Source organism: Dermacentor silvarum, chromosome 2 (assembly GCF_013339745.2).
Source record: "Dermacentor silvarum isolate Dsil-2018 chromosome 2, BIME_Dsil_1.4, whole genome shotgun sequence".
Classification (NCBI taxonomy): Eukaryota; Metazoa; Arthropoda; class Arachnida; order Ixodida; family Ixodidae; genus Dermacentor; species Dermacentor silvarum.
This window is the reverse complement of record NC_051155.1, coordinates 145,350-160,576: the sequence shown is the minus strand read 5'-3', so window position 1 is coordinate 160,576 and position 15,227 is coordinate 145,350. Positions and strand designations below refer to the sequence as shown.

The following is a 15,227-nucleotide window of genomic DNA, read 5'->3' as shown; positions in this document are numbered from 1 at the left end:
CGACATGCACCTATTGTCCAAAAATCTAATGGCCTTGGCGCGATGTTCAATGGCGTGAGTAATGCGTCTATGATTTCTTAACGCCAGTCTAACAAAAAGATAAAATACACAGCGAAAAAAAAAAACATTTGTAAGAGCTAAGTTAAGTGTTGCGCATACTGAAGCATACTGAATACGCGTGCAAACAAAGAGTGAAAAAAGCAGAGACTTCGAAGAAACAAACAAAGAGAGACAGAAAAAAGCAGAGAAGTCGACGAAACTATCACGGCACTAAATGTTCGCTTCTCTGTCGGTATATAACAAGATGTCACAAAGCCCTCACGGGCGAGAGACGCACACTCAACGACCCAGGGCGCACTTGTCGGCGGGGTTCATGAACGAGCCGGCCTTGCAGCCGAACGCGCGCGCGAACTCCGGCGAATTGCGCAGCGGGCCGTTGACGCGGAACCAGGCGGGGCTGTGCGGTCCCTGGGCGGCCATCTTGCGCAGGAAGCGCTGGTTGCCGTTCTCGCACAGGTTGGCCGCGTACGAGACGAAGAAGAGCTGGCTGGCGTTCCAGTGCTCGAGCAGCGCGAGCCGGTAGTCGGGTGCCACTCGCCGGCTGTCCAGCAGGAACGCGTCCAGCGCCGGCCGCAGCGCCAGGTTGTCCCACAGGTCGGACCACGAGGTGCGCGACGCGTCCAGCTGCGGCCGCTGTTCGGTCCAGGACAGGGCAGAGTACTGGCGCTCCAGGCAGCGTCGCAGCTCGTTCATGCGTCGCGCCAGGCCCGTCCCGGCTGCTCCGGTGCTGCCGCGTTCGAAGTTGTAGGCCCAGTGGTAGACGGCGCGCAGCAGCGGCCGGTACACCCTGGGCCCGGCCCGCGCCATCTGCAAAGGGCGCATCGACGGGTCCACGTTGAGGAAGAAGTCGAACACGGGCAGCGGGATCTCGAGCCTCTCGTACGGCGGCGGCAACCGGCTCTCGGCGCTCAGGAAGCCGCCCGTCCAACCCGGGTAGGCCGCCACGCCGGCGCGCGTGCTCATGTGCGCCATCAGCTTCTTCTCGAGCGACTTGCGGATCCAGGTGTAGACGAACTGCGCCGTCGAGAGCCGCGAGTTGCTCAGGTACACGCCGTCCACGTACTCGGCGCGCGTCGTCTCGCTGTCCATGGCGCGCGGCGACAGGGGCTCCCACGAGACGGCGGCCAGCTTGTCGCGCAAGTGCGCGCGCAGCTCGCTGCTCAGCGGGCCCAGTTGCACCTGGACAGACTCGAGCAGGACGAGGCGCAGCGCGGACACCAGGTCTTCGACGGCGCTCTCGCCGCCCAGCAGGGACTCGGCGAAGCGGCGCGACACGTGCAGAGGCAGGTTGGGCTCGAAGCGGTCCAGCAGGCGCAGGCAGTAGTGGGTCTGCGGGAGCGCGCGCGCAAACTCCGGGTGCCGCGCGTAGGCCACCGATGCGAGCTGGTCGCGGAGCTCGCGCTTGGCGATGAACGGCGACAGCGCCATGGTGATGCGGAAGAGCAGGTAGCCCAGCAGGTCGCTCGAGAAGCGCAGCAGGTCTCCGCGCGCCAGCCGCAGCAGGTAGTCGGACGAGGCCAGCTTGACGTACGTCCGGGCCGTGATGGGGCGCAGCCCTTTGCCGAACACGCTCTGCAGGAAGCTCGTCCACTCGATGTTCCTCAGCGCGGGCAGGTCGAACACCTTGACCGTGCTGCCGCCGACGAGCGCCGCGGCGTCCAGCTGCGGGCGGCCGAGCATGAGCGCGAGTCGCTCCTCGAACTGTAGCAGGTCGGCGTCCGTCTGGTTCTGGAAGAAGCCCAGCAGGGGCGCGAAGCTCACGCGCACCAGCTCGTACTCTCTGCGCTCCAGCGGGCCGCGCAGGAGCACGGTGGACGGCTCGCCGAGCCCCACGAAGCGGCGGGTGTCGTTGGATGAGACCTCCTTGACCACGAAGGGCCTGAAGAGCGCGTCGACGTCCAGCTCGCGAAAGGCGACGCCTAGCTTGCGCGACACCTCGACGGGCGACGGGCGGCGGCGCGCCGTCGACTGGGCCATCCAGGGTCGAAGCCGGGCCGCGTCCATGAACATGGCCCGCAGGGCGTGGAAGAGGTTCGGCTGCGGCCGCAGGCAGTTGTCGATGAGGAAGCGCAGCGGCGGGAACCGGCCGGTTGCGTTGTCGCGCAGCCCCGAGGCGAGCAGCTCGGCGTAGCCGTCCACCAGGGCGGTGTCCACCGAGAGCCGCTCACTGCTAGGAGGCAGCGGCCGCGCCCGCACCCAGTCGTCGCACACGTACGCGTAGAAGTCGTCGCAGGGGTCGCGGCTGGCGTTGATCTGGCGCAGCAGCCGGCGCGCGTGCTCCACGCACGCCGTCGAGGTGCAGGCGCGGCTGCCCCGCGCGGGTGCGTCAACGAAGGCGTCCTGAAAGCTCGCTCTGCAGATGGCATTCATTAGAACTACGTGAGAATAGCCCCATAGTCGCGAACTTAGGCAAATGTTCGCTCGATTTGGAGCTTTATTACCAAAGGATTCACCAATTTTCTTGTGCCGTCAAGATGCATTCGATGCTGAACGAAAAGAGCTTGTGGCCGATCAGCAAAATGCCCCCGAGCGTATGGTAAATTTTGACTTCACTGTGCCATGGTCCCATATTGAGACATCGACGAAGCGCGCAAACCTTCTGTACACTTTTTTCCGCAGTAATCTGGCTAGAAGCTACGCGCCCTGGCGCTCGTGTCCTCGTTACTACACTCTAGGATGTGCCCGAGCTTGAACAGATGATCCGGAGCAGGTGTCTCAAGAGCATGCGCGTTCACGCGGTCCAGACGTTTAGCTTATAGAGTTTCCTACTGAAATCAGTAGTGGCGCTGCGATTGTTAAGCTACGTGGCAGCACATGGATTTGTTTGACAACTACGGCAAGTTGGTCGTGTTGGTCTAATCTTCGGGATTGTGACTTCATACTCTCTTTTGGATTAACTTATTATGCTTTATCTGGCCTTAAGTTGGTTGATTTCCCAGCAACCACACTTAACGCATGAATGTAATAAGATTGCGCCCTAGCACAATCGTTGCGAATTATTGAATTTATAAACACAAAACTTTGTTGAGTATTGTTACCAAGCACTGCTCGAGACAAAGCTCGAGACAAGATCGATTAGCACAGCCAGAAAGTCGTTCAAGGCAAGAAGGATGAAGTGTAGGAAAATCCATGCACTATCTATAATTCCCACCCTGGCTGAACCACCGTGCTTGCAGCGAGAGTAGACACTAGCGGCAGAGTTGCTTCCAGTAATTTTTATACGAAACTATGGTTCAGCTCGAAGGTTCTTAGCTGGGCTTGTTGGTTTACGTGCATAGCGCAGACGACGGGACGTGGGAAAAACGGACAGGACAATGCGCAGACTGAACAGTGGGCAGGACAAGCGCATTGTCCTGTCCCGTTTTTCACACGCAGCGTCGTCTGCGCTGTTTCGCCATAATATGGTCCAGCTGGATTGGGCAAACCAATCGAATGCGCACCTATAGTTCAGTTTGCAGCCATGGACATAGCTCGCACAAATACAGCGTTCCTAAACTTCTTTCATATATAAACTGTCCTTATACAGCCATGAGGGCACACTGATCATTTATTTATGAACTAGGGTGTGGCTATAGGGTGCCGGTAGTCGGCAAAAACACTCGAAAGAAATTCTATCGACAGTTGGCAGAAATTCCCAGGCTTGCGAGCCCGGGTTCTAACAGCAAGTGTAAACAACGTGTCCTTATGTAGAATACTTTGGCAGTGCCTTCAGGACACCAGAGGAGCAACGAGGACACCCAAGCTGGAACCCGGACTGATCCGTGGGTTGGGGACTCGCGGAGGCCTCCGCGTGCTAGGGGTGCAGATTGCGGACAGCCAATCTTGTATATATGCGCTGACAACCCGTGGCACGTTCCGGCTTCGGTTGTACAACACACGGACCGATCTGGTTCAAGCTTTGATCCCTCCGCTGGCCTTTGGGTTTTCTGAAGATCCTCCCCCGGCCACATTATTATAATCTCGGATGCTTTCCTGAGACATCTGACGGTATTTTTCAAGCTAAATGATCCTATAGGACCAAATCACACTAGCGGAAAAGCAGGTCGGTTAGACCTAGGGGCACTGAGGATAAGCTGGGCGGTACACCTGCCCAGCCGCCGACAGAATAGTCACTTCCTATTAACTATATGCGCCGTTCCATGCGTAGTTTACACGAGCTGTAGTAGCTTTATCGCCTTGAGTTCAGATGTTTAGTACAGATGCTCGATGACAAACGCGGTAACATCGAACTCGGCAAGCAGCAACCCTGTTAGTATGCATAGCGATGTCACTTACTGAGGCACCGTCGCCATCTTGGGCGGCGTTCCGCGGTTCGCCGGCGGCGGTTCACCGTCGGCCATGGTGGTCGGCGGCGGTGGCTGCATGGAAGAGGAGGCGCCGCTGGCGATGAACAGCGTGGCGGTGACGAAGGCCGTGACTACCACCGACGCGAGCAGCAGCAGGGTTGTGGTGACGCTGAGGCTCCACAGGGCCGCCGTCCAGCCAACGCCGCTGCAGCACCGCGCGTTCCTCTGGTCTGCCGGGGGCAGGGGACTGACGGCCCCGTACAGCTCTGCCGGCACCGCGAGGACCTCGCTGCTCGGAAGGTTCTCGGCCATCGCTTTGCAGCGGAATCCGGGGGGTCCGTTCCAGGCCGCGAGCTGCACGCGAGCACGGCCGCGCTCGATGACCTCGAACCATGCCACATACCCACTAAGGACGATTGGCCACGAAGCTAATGGCGCTAGCAAAAGGGCATTGATTGAATGGACTGCTGAAGCTCAATGAATGAAACGAAGAGGGGCAAAAAAAGGAACGGTAGTGGGAATTAGAGAAAGAAAATCAATTATGAAGTTTTGCGTGTCAAAACCACGTTATCATTATTAAACACGCCGTTGTGAGGGACTGCGAGTTAATTTTGACCACCTGGGGTTCCTTAAAATACGCCTAATTAAATCTAAGTACACGAGCGTTTTTGCATTTCGCCCCCACGGAAATGCGGCAGCCACGGCCGGGATCGAACCCATCACCTCGAGTTCGGCAGCGCAGTGTCATAGCCACTGTGATACCGCGGTGATAAGCAGAGGAAATTAACAGACGCGGATGATATAACTGATGTGTTTTGATTACGAAGAACAAGAAAATAATAATAATAATAATAATAAATTTACTAGTATTACAGAGAAAGAAACAAATAGGAGAACAAGAACGTTAAGAATTTAGTCGGCGGAAGTCACAAATCAAGCTTTCTGTAGCATCGCACACGTTCCTGTGCGTGTGAACCAGTGTGGATCTTCCAAACGCTAACAGTCCCGAAAGGGCAAGCCAAGCTTAGCGCAGTGGGATATGGCCATGGCCGTTACCATATGGCAATGGAATTGTAGAGGAATACGGCGTAAAAGAAACTCTGATACAATACCTAACGGACACAGCACATGGCAATAACTATTCAGGAGACCAGTGCTCCGACCTCCCTACCGGATTACACGGCATACCACAACCCAAGCATTACAAGCCGGACCCAAAGGCGAACCGATGATGGTCACATCAGCTATTCTGCAATGACGGTAACGCTGGTGCGGAGCAACACACGGTCGTACAGGTGGACCTCAGCTACATGAACAACGGGGAAGAGGAAAAGGTATTGGTGAAATGCCGCTTGTTCAAACGATACGAAGTATCCATTATGAACACCTACTGCCCCCCTTAATCAGGGGCCTTTCGCAGGGCATGGACGAGCTAGCTCAAAAAGCATCGCAGAAGGATTTACTATGGCTAGGCAGCCTCGACAGCCACCACGAGGCGTGGGGCTACAATCATTCTACACCACCCGGGAGACAGCTCTTACTAAACAAAAACGATGCCCACCTAACGCTTCTGAATGACACAGAAATTCCCTCTCGTATCGGAAATTTAGTAGAAAGAGACACAAACCCAGACCTGACGCGGCCGCACCGCTAGAGAAGTGGAGTGGGAAAACACCCTCAGTGAAATTTATTTTCACTTTAATAAAGTTGTTTCTCTCTCTCTTACTACAGTCACACAAATCACAGACTGGGATGCCCTCAGGAGACTTCTCCAAGGAGAGCACACGGCTAAAACGGAGGAATGGGCGAATAATACTACGCACCGCCATTTAAGGACACAACCCAGACACTAAATACCCCCGCAAATAGAGAAAGACCTACTTACAATATGGGACAAAAAGCACAAGCTACTCAGAAATTGGAGAAAGAACAAGCTGAACAAGCGCCTAAAAGCCCGTATAGATAGCATCACCAACGAGACGCAAGAATACGCTGACAAACCGCAACAGACAACTGGATGCAGGTATGCGAGCAAGCCGCAAACAACACGCACACAGGCCGAGTTTGGTGGCTTTTCGAGCTCTTCTTGGGGAAAACAGAAAAAAAAATGTCACAGTTTCGCCCTAAGGGCGAAGCAATGAATGCGATAGCAACACAGCAATGTCATACGATGTAAGGTGAGCGGCTTTGGTAGCAATATGAATTGTAGTAAACATGAGCTGATTAAGTAAGCAGGTGTGCTGCGGCGTAAGTAGACCGACATGAAGAGAGACTCGATGACCACGAGAAGGCGCGTGTGAAACGGTGGTGTTGATGAGAAGCGCTTCCCGTGGGCAGCGCGCGTGCGAAGGGACACACCTGTAGCGCTGCACTGCCGATCCGGGCAGCATTACATGTGTAGCGTGCGTTGGAAAATGTGGCCCGACTATTACTAACTGAATGAACAAGCGTGGTGTGAGCGCGCACAAACAAACATGAATCACACTGAATGACTGCAGACAACGACTGTCAAAACGCTGGCAGCAAGCAGCGGGCGAAGGTACGTGCGGTCTATCGCTTCAACGGAAACTGAGCGTGCATAAAGGTCAGAGCCGTGTGGAGATAAGAGACGGTGCGGCGAGCGACGAGCGCGGTTGCTGGCAAAGGAAAAGTGCGCCCCCCCCCCCCCCCCCCCCCGCTCCTTCCGGCGCTGGCTGCCCGCTTCCTTGCTTGCGCGTGGGAGATTGAGTGCGTTCGCTCTCCGTGATAGCGCGCGTCCCCGCACGCTTCCGCTCGGGCATACGGCGCGCGGTGAAGATTTTCTCTATACGGAACCTCACGGCGACGGCGACGGCGGCGCTGACGGCAGAAATCCGGTTGAAGTGTCCATATAATTGCTATCGCAATAAAAACACACCCTGGAAGCAATGGAATTGAGGGAGGAAATCGGAGCATACGATTGGCGGCACAAATTGCCAACCAATTCTTCCTCACGACAACCATACAGAATGAGCAGTGACAGCTGCCATCCATACAAGATTGCGGCGAGTTAACTGCAGAACAGCCATTTGCAATGGGAGAGCTTAACGCAGCCATCAATGCAAGGAAAAGACACATGGCACCCTGACCGGATGGAATCACAAACAACATGCTACGCAATATGCGAGACACACAACTGAAACAGCTCCTGAGTATCTTCAGCTAAGCTTGGGAATACGGTGACATACCGGACACCTGGAAAATGGCTGCGGCGATTCCGATGCCAACGCGCAATGAGCCCCCGAACGCCATTACCCACCTATGGGACCTATTTCTTTAACATCATGCCCGCGCAAGAATATGGAACGACTGGCCCTCACATGACTGCAATGGTAGTAGGAAACTTGCACTTCAGTCGATCCTGGAGTCATTGGTTTCCAAAAGCACACATGTACACAGAATACATTGCTCGCCATACAAAAAGTATATAAAGCACAGAGCAGCAGTCAACTCAGAGCCATAGTGGGATTGGATACCTGAGCAGCATTTGATAACGTTACCCACGAAGCGGTGCTCGAAGGCCTGCAAGCTATGTAACCAAGTCGAAAAATTTACAACTACGTAAGGGGATTTCTTACAAACCGCAAAGTTACGGTGAAGGTAAACAAAGAAGAGTCGTAAGAAAGGTAGCTGACAAGCGTTGTATCCAAAGGGTCAATTCTCTCACCCACACTATTCTCGCTAGCACTAAGCAAGCTGTCAACTCTCCTGAGGCGGGCATAAGACCTTCACTTTAGAATATATTCGGGCGATATCATGCTCTGGACCAGCAGATGATCTCCAGCTGGAATTCAAGAGACGCTACAAACAGCTATAAATGTCACGGTGCAACACCACCAAAAAAGGTGCCTCGCCCTGTCTAACGCCAAATGTGAGCCCATTGTAGCAACCAACCAAAGGGAACAGCATGGAGACGAAGAACGAGAGATAATAATGCTACAAGTAAACCAAGATATTATCCCGAGAAAAACACATATCAAGGTCCTAGGCTTTTGGATACAGGACAATGGTAAGGCGGACGTTTCGGTATGGCAAATAGTTCAACAGCTGCACGAAATCAAGATACTTACAAGACAACACGAAGGGTGAGATGTATGAAATAGCACCAACTCCGAAGGCTTACCATGGCCCTGGATATACTTCGAATCATGTACCAATATTCATGCGTACCACTCACCAAAACACAAAAGGCTTGAAATCATGCTCCGGCAGTCAACGAGAGTTATACCAGGAACCCCTGTATGCTCTTAATCCAACCGAGTGGATGACACGGCAGTATTGTTTAACCTCTTCGAGCTGAAATAAACAGAGTAGAGAGCTGCGCTAGCTGGTACAGATTCATTGTTAAGGAGCGCAAACAAACGCTCACATAATAACTAGACACCATAAGCGCTTGTGGTGTCTAGGTATTCTGTGTCCGTATGTTTGCGCTCCTCATCATTAGAGCGGAAATAACTCCACCAAGAGGGCCAATTTAGCCGCCTGAAGCTATCTAGACAAGGGTGGGTATTTTTGCGCTATTCCACAACACCCAGACATGAAACAACAAAAGCTCCCGTGGGACACGCTAGACAACATAAAAATAGGGGCAGACACACAATAAAATAGGGGCAGACACACAACCAGAAAGACGGCAAAATAGAGCGCAACACCCCAGGGATGACACCAAGAGCCGAATCCGCTACACGGACGCCTCTTCAACTAATAAAGGCTTCCGCACTGGGGTGGCACACGAATTTGCAGCGATATCATGGTACCTACACTGCAACATTGCATCGCAACATCAAGCGGAACTTAAGCTGTCGTCGAGGCCGCCACCATTCCAAACCCACATGGATGAAATCTGCTTATTCGAATAGATATCCAGGCTGAATCCAGGGCACTTGCAGCCAGAAACATTCCCACAGCATAGCATTAACAACGCTCCTCAACGCACACCCTAACATTAGAGTGCATATTCAGCGGATGAAGAGTCACACGGGTGTCAGGGGGCACGAAAATATCCCTGGCTCTCCCCTGTGATGGCCGGACCCACTGAACCTGAATGAACAATACGCCCTCGCGTGGTCGGAAAGGCGTGAGAAACTTGACCATATATATATATATATATATATATATATATATATATATATATATATATATATATATATATATATATATATATATATAAAGCCGCCACATGCCATTAAAGTAGGTTTTCCAGGCAAAACCTGTCTGTAGTGTGGAAAGTTTGGGGACAAAAGAGAGTGCGTCTGCACACGCCTCCATAATACCACATCTCCTCGTTTCAATCGTGTCTGGATGCGGAACCTTCAAGCAGCTGAAATAAATAATAATATATATATATATATATATATATATATATATATATATATATATATATATATATATATATATGCAACAGCTGCTTGAAGGTTCCACATCCAGACACGATTGAAACGAGGAGATGTGACGCACTCTCTTTTGTCCCCAAACTTTCCACACTACAGACAGGTTTTTCCTGGAAAACCTACTTGAATGGCATGTGGCGGCTTTCCGGATAATGCTCACATCCGCTGGGATTGTCCGGCGAGCCGTCCCGCTACTCAAGCAAGTCTTGCCGAACTCGCACTTGCGACACTTGGAGTGGCTGGTGTAGTTCTCCACCCCGACTACGTACAAGCCATGATCGAGTTGCATTATGAAGTTCGACTTGGCAGCCAACTAGAACAAAGCGGGTGAACCCGGTTTGGGGTTCTTCAATGAAGTTTATTGTCTCTCTCTCGTGTGACAGCACGTGCGTCTCAATGAGATAAGGAACGCATCCCACCATTCGGTAGCGTGATATCATGCGCCCTTTGCGTCGGCACTTTTGTATCGGCCGTGAAAGTCCGACCACAGCCCACCATCACCACATCGGGCGAAAAAAAAAACAACAACAAAAAAACCATAGCAGCCTATTTGCTTTAAAATGAATACACGTGATGACACCATACACCTTTAAACCAGACGTATTTATTAGTTATGATCATCATGGTTCCGCGTACAGTTTGTATTTCAACGTGGGTTTCTTTAGCCGGAAGCATTAGCGCATATAAGCGCGGATAATGATACAACGTAAAATAAAATGATGACGACACTAACGCTGACCATAACGAACGCGCGCGTGTTCCGTTCAGACTGTTACACGAATGGGCTCCTCATCGACTCTCGACAGCGTCCTGTGACGCCGACATGGTTCCCCGATATGGTTCCCCGACATGGTTCCTCTTGGACGCCGGTCGAGGTATTGTTTCTCGCTTATTCCCGTTCACGCGTGTTGCCGTAGAATGCGGCTGTCGACAGCAGCGTCCTGTTGGTGCCTGTCACACCGTCCGCGGCCTCGTACGTGGCAGCCGTCGTGTTTTCAAGGATCATCCCTACGTCGGCCCTGCCTGCAGACGGCGCCACTTTCGCGCGGATAGACAGCGAACTTCGACCGTGGCGGCGCTGTGAAAACTCGTCCTCTTGGAAGTACAGCCATGCGTAGAAGATTAAAACCAGCAGAACAATGCAGAGGATGAACACGGTCAGGATTAGAGGCGCCCTGCCTTCTGCCAGTGTCCGCTGAAGGTCGCGGTCCTTCTTCTGCTGCTGTGAGCTCTGACCGGCTGCCAAGATCTGAGCTGAGGCGCTGGCAGAGGTGGTGCTCCACGGCGACGCTGGTCTGTGGTCAGTCTCCACCTGTGCTGGCTTGGCTGCCGGTAGGAGCTCCGCCCGCACCACCATAGGTTGCGTCCAAGACCTGCTGGTAACATCGGACAGTGACGGACCCTCCATGGTCGGGCGTTGTTGCCGTACTAAGGTGAACTGCGCCATGAAAGCGAGCTGCCAAAGCTTGCTTGCTTCCTATACCATGGCGCATACCCACCACGGGGGATTGGCCAAGAAGCCAGCGGTTCACCTGTAGACGACGTGCTTGGTTGCTTGTTTGCTTCTGAAGCCATGGCGCCCACCCATTACGAGGTGATTGGTCAAGAAGATGGCGCACGCTCAAATCGGTCGGCCATTTCATTTAAAGGCCAACTGCGGCGAAATTTTTCACCGCGTAAAAAGCCTATCTTAAGATAGCGTAGGCATAGGAGAGCCTCCGTGCGAAATATCCATTTGAAAGACGAGCGGTAGTGTCACGAAAAGCTAGCGAGAATACCCGTTTTTGACGACGAGACTGAAAAAAGAAGCTATTGGTGGGTGTGTACGGGTCCAATGCAATTTTCGCGTATTTAGCTATTGCTATAATTAGCTCTTTGTAGGCTACGCGTTTTATTTATTGGTGGTTTGTAACTGACAAGTTACTCCTCAGGCTGCGCAAGGCTTTGAGAGCCCTAGAGCATACATAATCTACACGGTCATTCCGTCGAAGATTAGGAGTAAATAACAGCCATAAGTACTTGTACTGGGGAGTTTTATTTACTTCATAATTATGAATATTATAGGGGCCGCACAGAAAGGGTTTCTTTCGAGTAAAAGTCATTAGTTGTTTTTGACTCGATTTAGCTCTATTTGCAAGGCATCGTACCATTTATTGAAATTAAGGAAGCTTAACACTTTTCGCTATTATGTGGTTCTTTTTTGCTATAAACAGTGCAGTCATGTGGAAAACATCTTATCGGTACGTCAGTATTGTTTGGGAGGCCAATAATAAATATAAAAAATTGAAAGGAACCAAGAGCGAAATGAGAAAACCACTGCGTAAAACCGGCATACAAAAGTTAGCTTTCCATTAATCAATAAAAAATATGTTTTACGCCTTTGAATTTACGCCATGAATTTACGGGGCACGTGTAAACCAAGTGTTCTACGACGTAGACGATGCTGACACCGTCACTGAGTGCGTGCCGCGTGCTTAAGAGAGGAAGAAGTCATCCGAGGACGCGGGGTGAGCTTTTTATTGCGATAGCAATTATATGGACACTCCAAAGCAGATTTCTGCCGTCGGCGTCGCCGTCGCCGTCGCCGTGAGGTTCCGTATGACGTCAATGGAGATGAAATCGTCGCCGCGATATAAGATAAGTGGTTCTTGAGGGAAAGGGAAAGGTTGGCGCTATCTTCTGCAGCCCTTGAGGGAGCACGGCTCAGCGCCAACGCCGCGCGCCGCCGAACGCTGTATGTGCGAGTGAAAGGGGGCGAGGGACGCGCGCTTTCACGGGGAGTGAACGCAAGGCGGAGAACAAACGCGCGTTCTGCGCCGCGCTCCCTTAAAGGCTGCAGAATTAAGCGTCTCTTTCCTCCTTTACAATCACCATATATGTAGAGCAAACGCGACTTCTTAAGACACGCGAAAGGCCGTGGGGGGGGGGGGGGGGGGGAGAGGGAAGGGAGGCGACGTTTAGCTGCGGCACAAAATGCCTATTTATAAAAAACACGTTGTGAGGCGAGAAGGTGGCAAAGACTTCCGACGCTGCTCGACGAGTGTCCCATTCTGATCTCGTCGAAAACCTCCGAGCCGCCCCCAGAGGCTCCTGCAACAGTTACCAACGCCGCGCGCGTTTTCTGCGAACGCGGGCAAAACGCCGACGGCGTCGACAACAGTTCTGTGTTGCCAGTGCTGCTGCATGTCCAAGTTTGTACAGCTGATAAAACTACTATCCTTATTCCGTATAGCTCTCTACAAATTTGCTATCGCAATTGATGCTTCGCCTTTCGGGTGAAACTGCGACAACTTTTTTTGTTCCTCATCTCTAGGCTGTTTTGACAGATGAAATCACCGACTGATTTCAGTCGACTTATGGCAGCTATGTCATTTGCATGGCACAAACACATCTTACGCCAAGACATCGTCTTACTTTGTTAGATATAGTACGCCGATTAGTGGCGCCCCCCTGTAGCGCGAGCCTTGTGCACGCAATAGAGATGTAGGACCGAGGCGCGGGCCCCTCAGAGCTTCACTGCCACGCCAGCAGTATGGTTGTGCGTCTCATTGCTTGCTGAGATTGTAACAGATTTGGCGACGAGGGTAAAACTCTATAATTACAAGATGCCAAAGTACGGTTCCCTTGACCCGTTAGATTCAGACAGTGGTCCTTGGCGAGAGTACCTGGAACGCATGCAGCAATTCTTCGCGGCGAACGAGGTTCCGGGCGCCAAGAAACGCGTTGTGTTCCTCAGTTGCTGCGGGTCACGAACCTACTCGATTCTGCGAAGCCTTCTTGCACCGAATAAACCGACTGAGACTACGCTTTAAAACTGCCTGAAGACACTTAGCGATTATTTCTCGCCAAAGCCGTCGATAGTGGTGAGTCGATTAAAGTTCAATAGTCGCGTTCGGGAAGAGGGTGAATCAGTGAGCGAGTTCGTGGCCGCCCTCAAGAAGCTCTCAGAACACTGCGAGTTCGGCACATTTCTGAAGGACCTGCTTAGTGACCATATCGTATGCGGCATAAGGGACACGCAGATGCAGACGCGCCTGCTAGAAGAGCCGAATCTCACACTCGAAACCGCGGTGTCGACTGCTCTCGCCATGGAGTCTGCCAAGCGCGACGCGTCGGAGCTCTGCGTACCTGAAGGGGCTGTTTCTGCGAATGTAAATCTGCTCATGACGTCGGATAAAAAACATATGAGCTACTATCGGTGCGGCGACGCCCACTATGCCACGGAATGTCCGCACATTCGCAAAATTTGCAGTTACTGCAGAAAGGTCGGTCACCTAGCAAAGGTGTGACAGAAAGTCGAGAGACGCTGGCAGCTACTGCCGAGCGTCCACTCAACAGTTCAAGAAAAATAATGCTAACAAGCAGGTTCGTGTGCACGCAGTTGACGACTCACACCACAGCACGCCCAAGTCAGTACAGCGCAGCGCCGTCTCTTCATCTGACGAAGAAACTGTCTACACCATGCGGAACTAGGTCCCAAGGCCCAGTGTTCCTGCACCTAAACCTTTCACGATGCAGCTGGAAGTACAGGGGCGTCCATCCAGAATGGAACTCGACACTGGGGCGAGTGTGTCCATCATTGGAGAATCAACTTTGCACCGTCAATTTCTGTCGCTACCTCGTCAACCATCCAAAGTCCAGCTCAGAAGTTACTGTGGTGACCTCAAGCCTGTAGCAGGTAAGGTGACTGTGTCAGCGAAGCATAAAAATCACGTTCGAGTGCTTCCACTGCTCATTGCTGAAGGCGATGCCCCATCACTTCTAGGAAGAAATTGGATTGAGGCATTGAACATACCCGTGTTCACTGTCACTGATGTCTGTGCTTTGAGTGATGTTCAGCAACTAATTGACCAACACTCCATATTGTTTTCCGATGGTCCAGGGACATTTCAGGGCGTGTCTGTGAAGCTGTCAGTCCCAGAAGGAGCAAAACCACGTTTCTTCAAGGCTCGTACAGTTCCGTTTGCACTAGTGGATAAAGTGTCTGAAGAGCTGTTGAGACTCCAGCGAGAATACATCCTGGAGGCAGTCGCTTCATCTGAATGGGCAGCACCAATTGTGCCAGTGTTAAAGAAGGATGGTAGCCTTCGCATTTGTGGGGATTACAAGGTGATGGTTAATCCGGTTGCTGTTGTTGATAAGTACACAATCCCTAAAGCTGAACTGTGGGCCAGGCTCTCGGGTGGAGTCAAGCTCACCAAACTTGATCTCAAGGATGATTACTAGCAATTAGTTTTGGAGCCCACTTCAAGGAAGCTCACTACCATAAACACACCAAAGGGGCTATTCCAATACAAGAGGCTACCTTTCGGAGTCTCAGCAGCGCCATCCATTTTTCGGCGAGAGATTAAGATTCTCCTTCAGGGCCTACATCACGTCGTGGTTTACTTTGATGCTATGCTGGTGACTGGCACGAATGACAAAGATCACCTCAACAACCTCGGCAAGGTTTTCCAAAGAATGCAAGAAAGAG

The 15,227-nt window shown here is 52.2% G+C and overlaps 1 protein-coding gene across 1 annotated transcript; it reads right to left on the bottom strand.

Moving 5' to 3' along the window:
* Positions 1-339: 339 nt before the first annotated feature.
* Positions 340-4,658, bottom strand: LOC119443200 (neprilysin-1). The gene is made up of 2 exons (XM_037708364.1): positions 4,336-4,658; positions 340-2,413 (listed from the first exon to the last, which is right to left on the bottom strand). Exons 1-2 carry the CDS (start codon positions 4,656-4,658, stop codon positions 340-342), a joined length of 2,397 nt encoding a protein of 798 aa, XP_037564292.1.
* Positions 4,659-15,227: the final 10,569 nt, after the last annotated feature.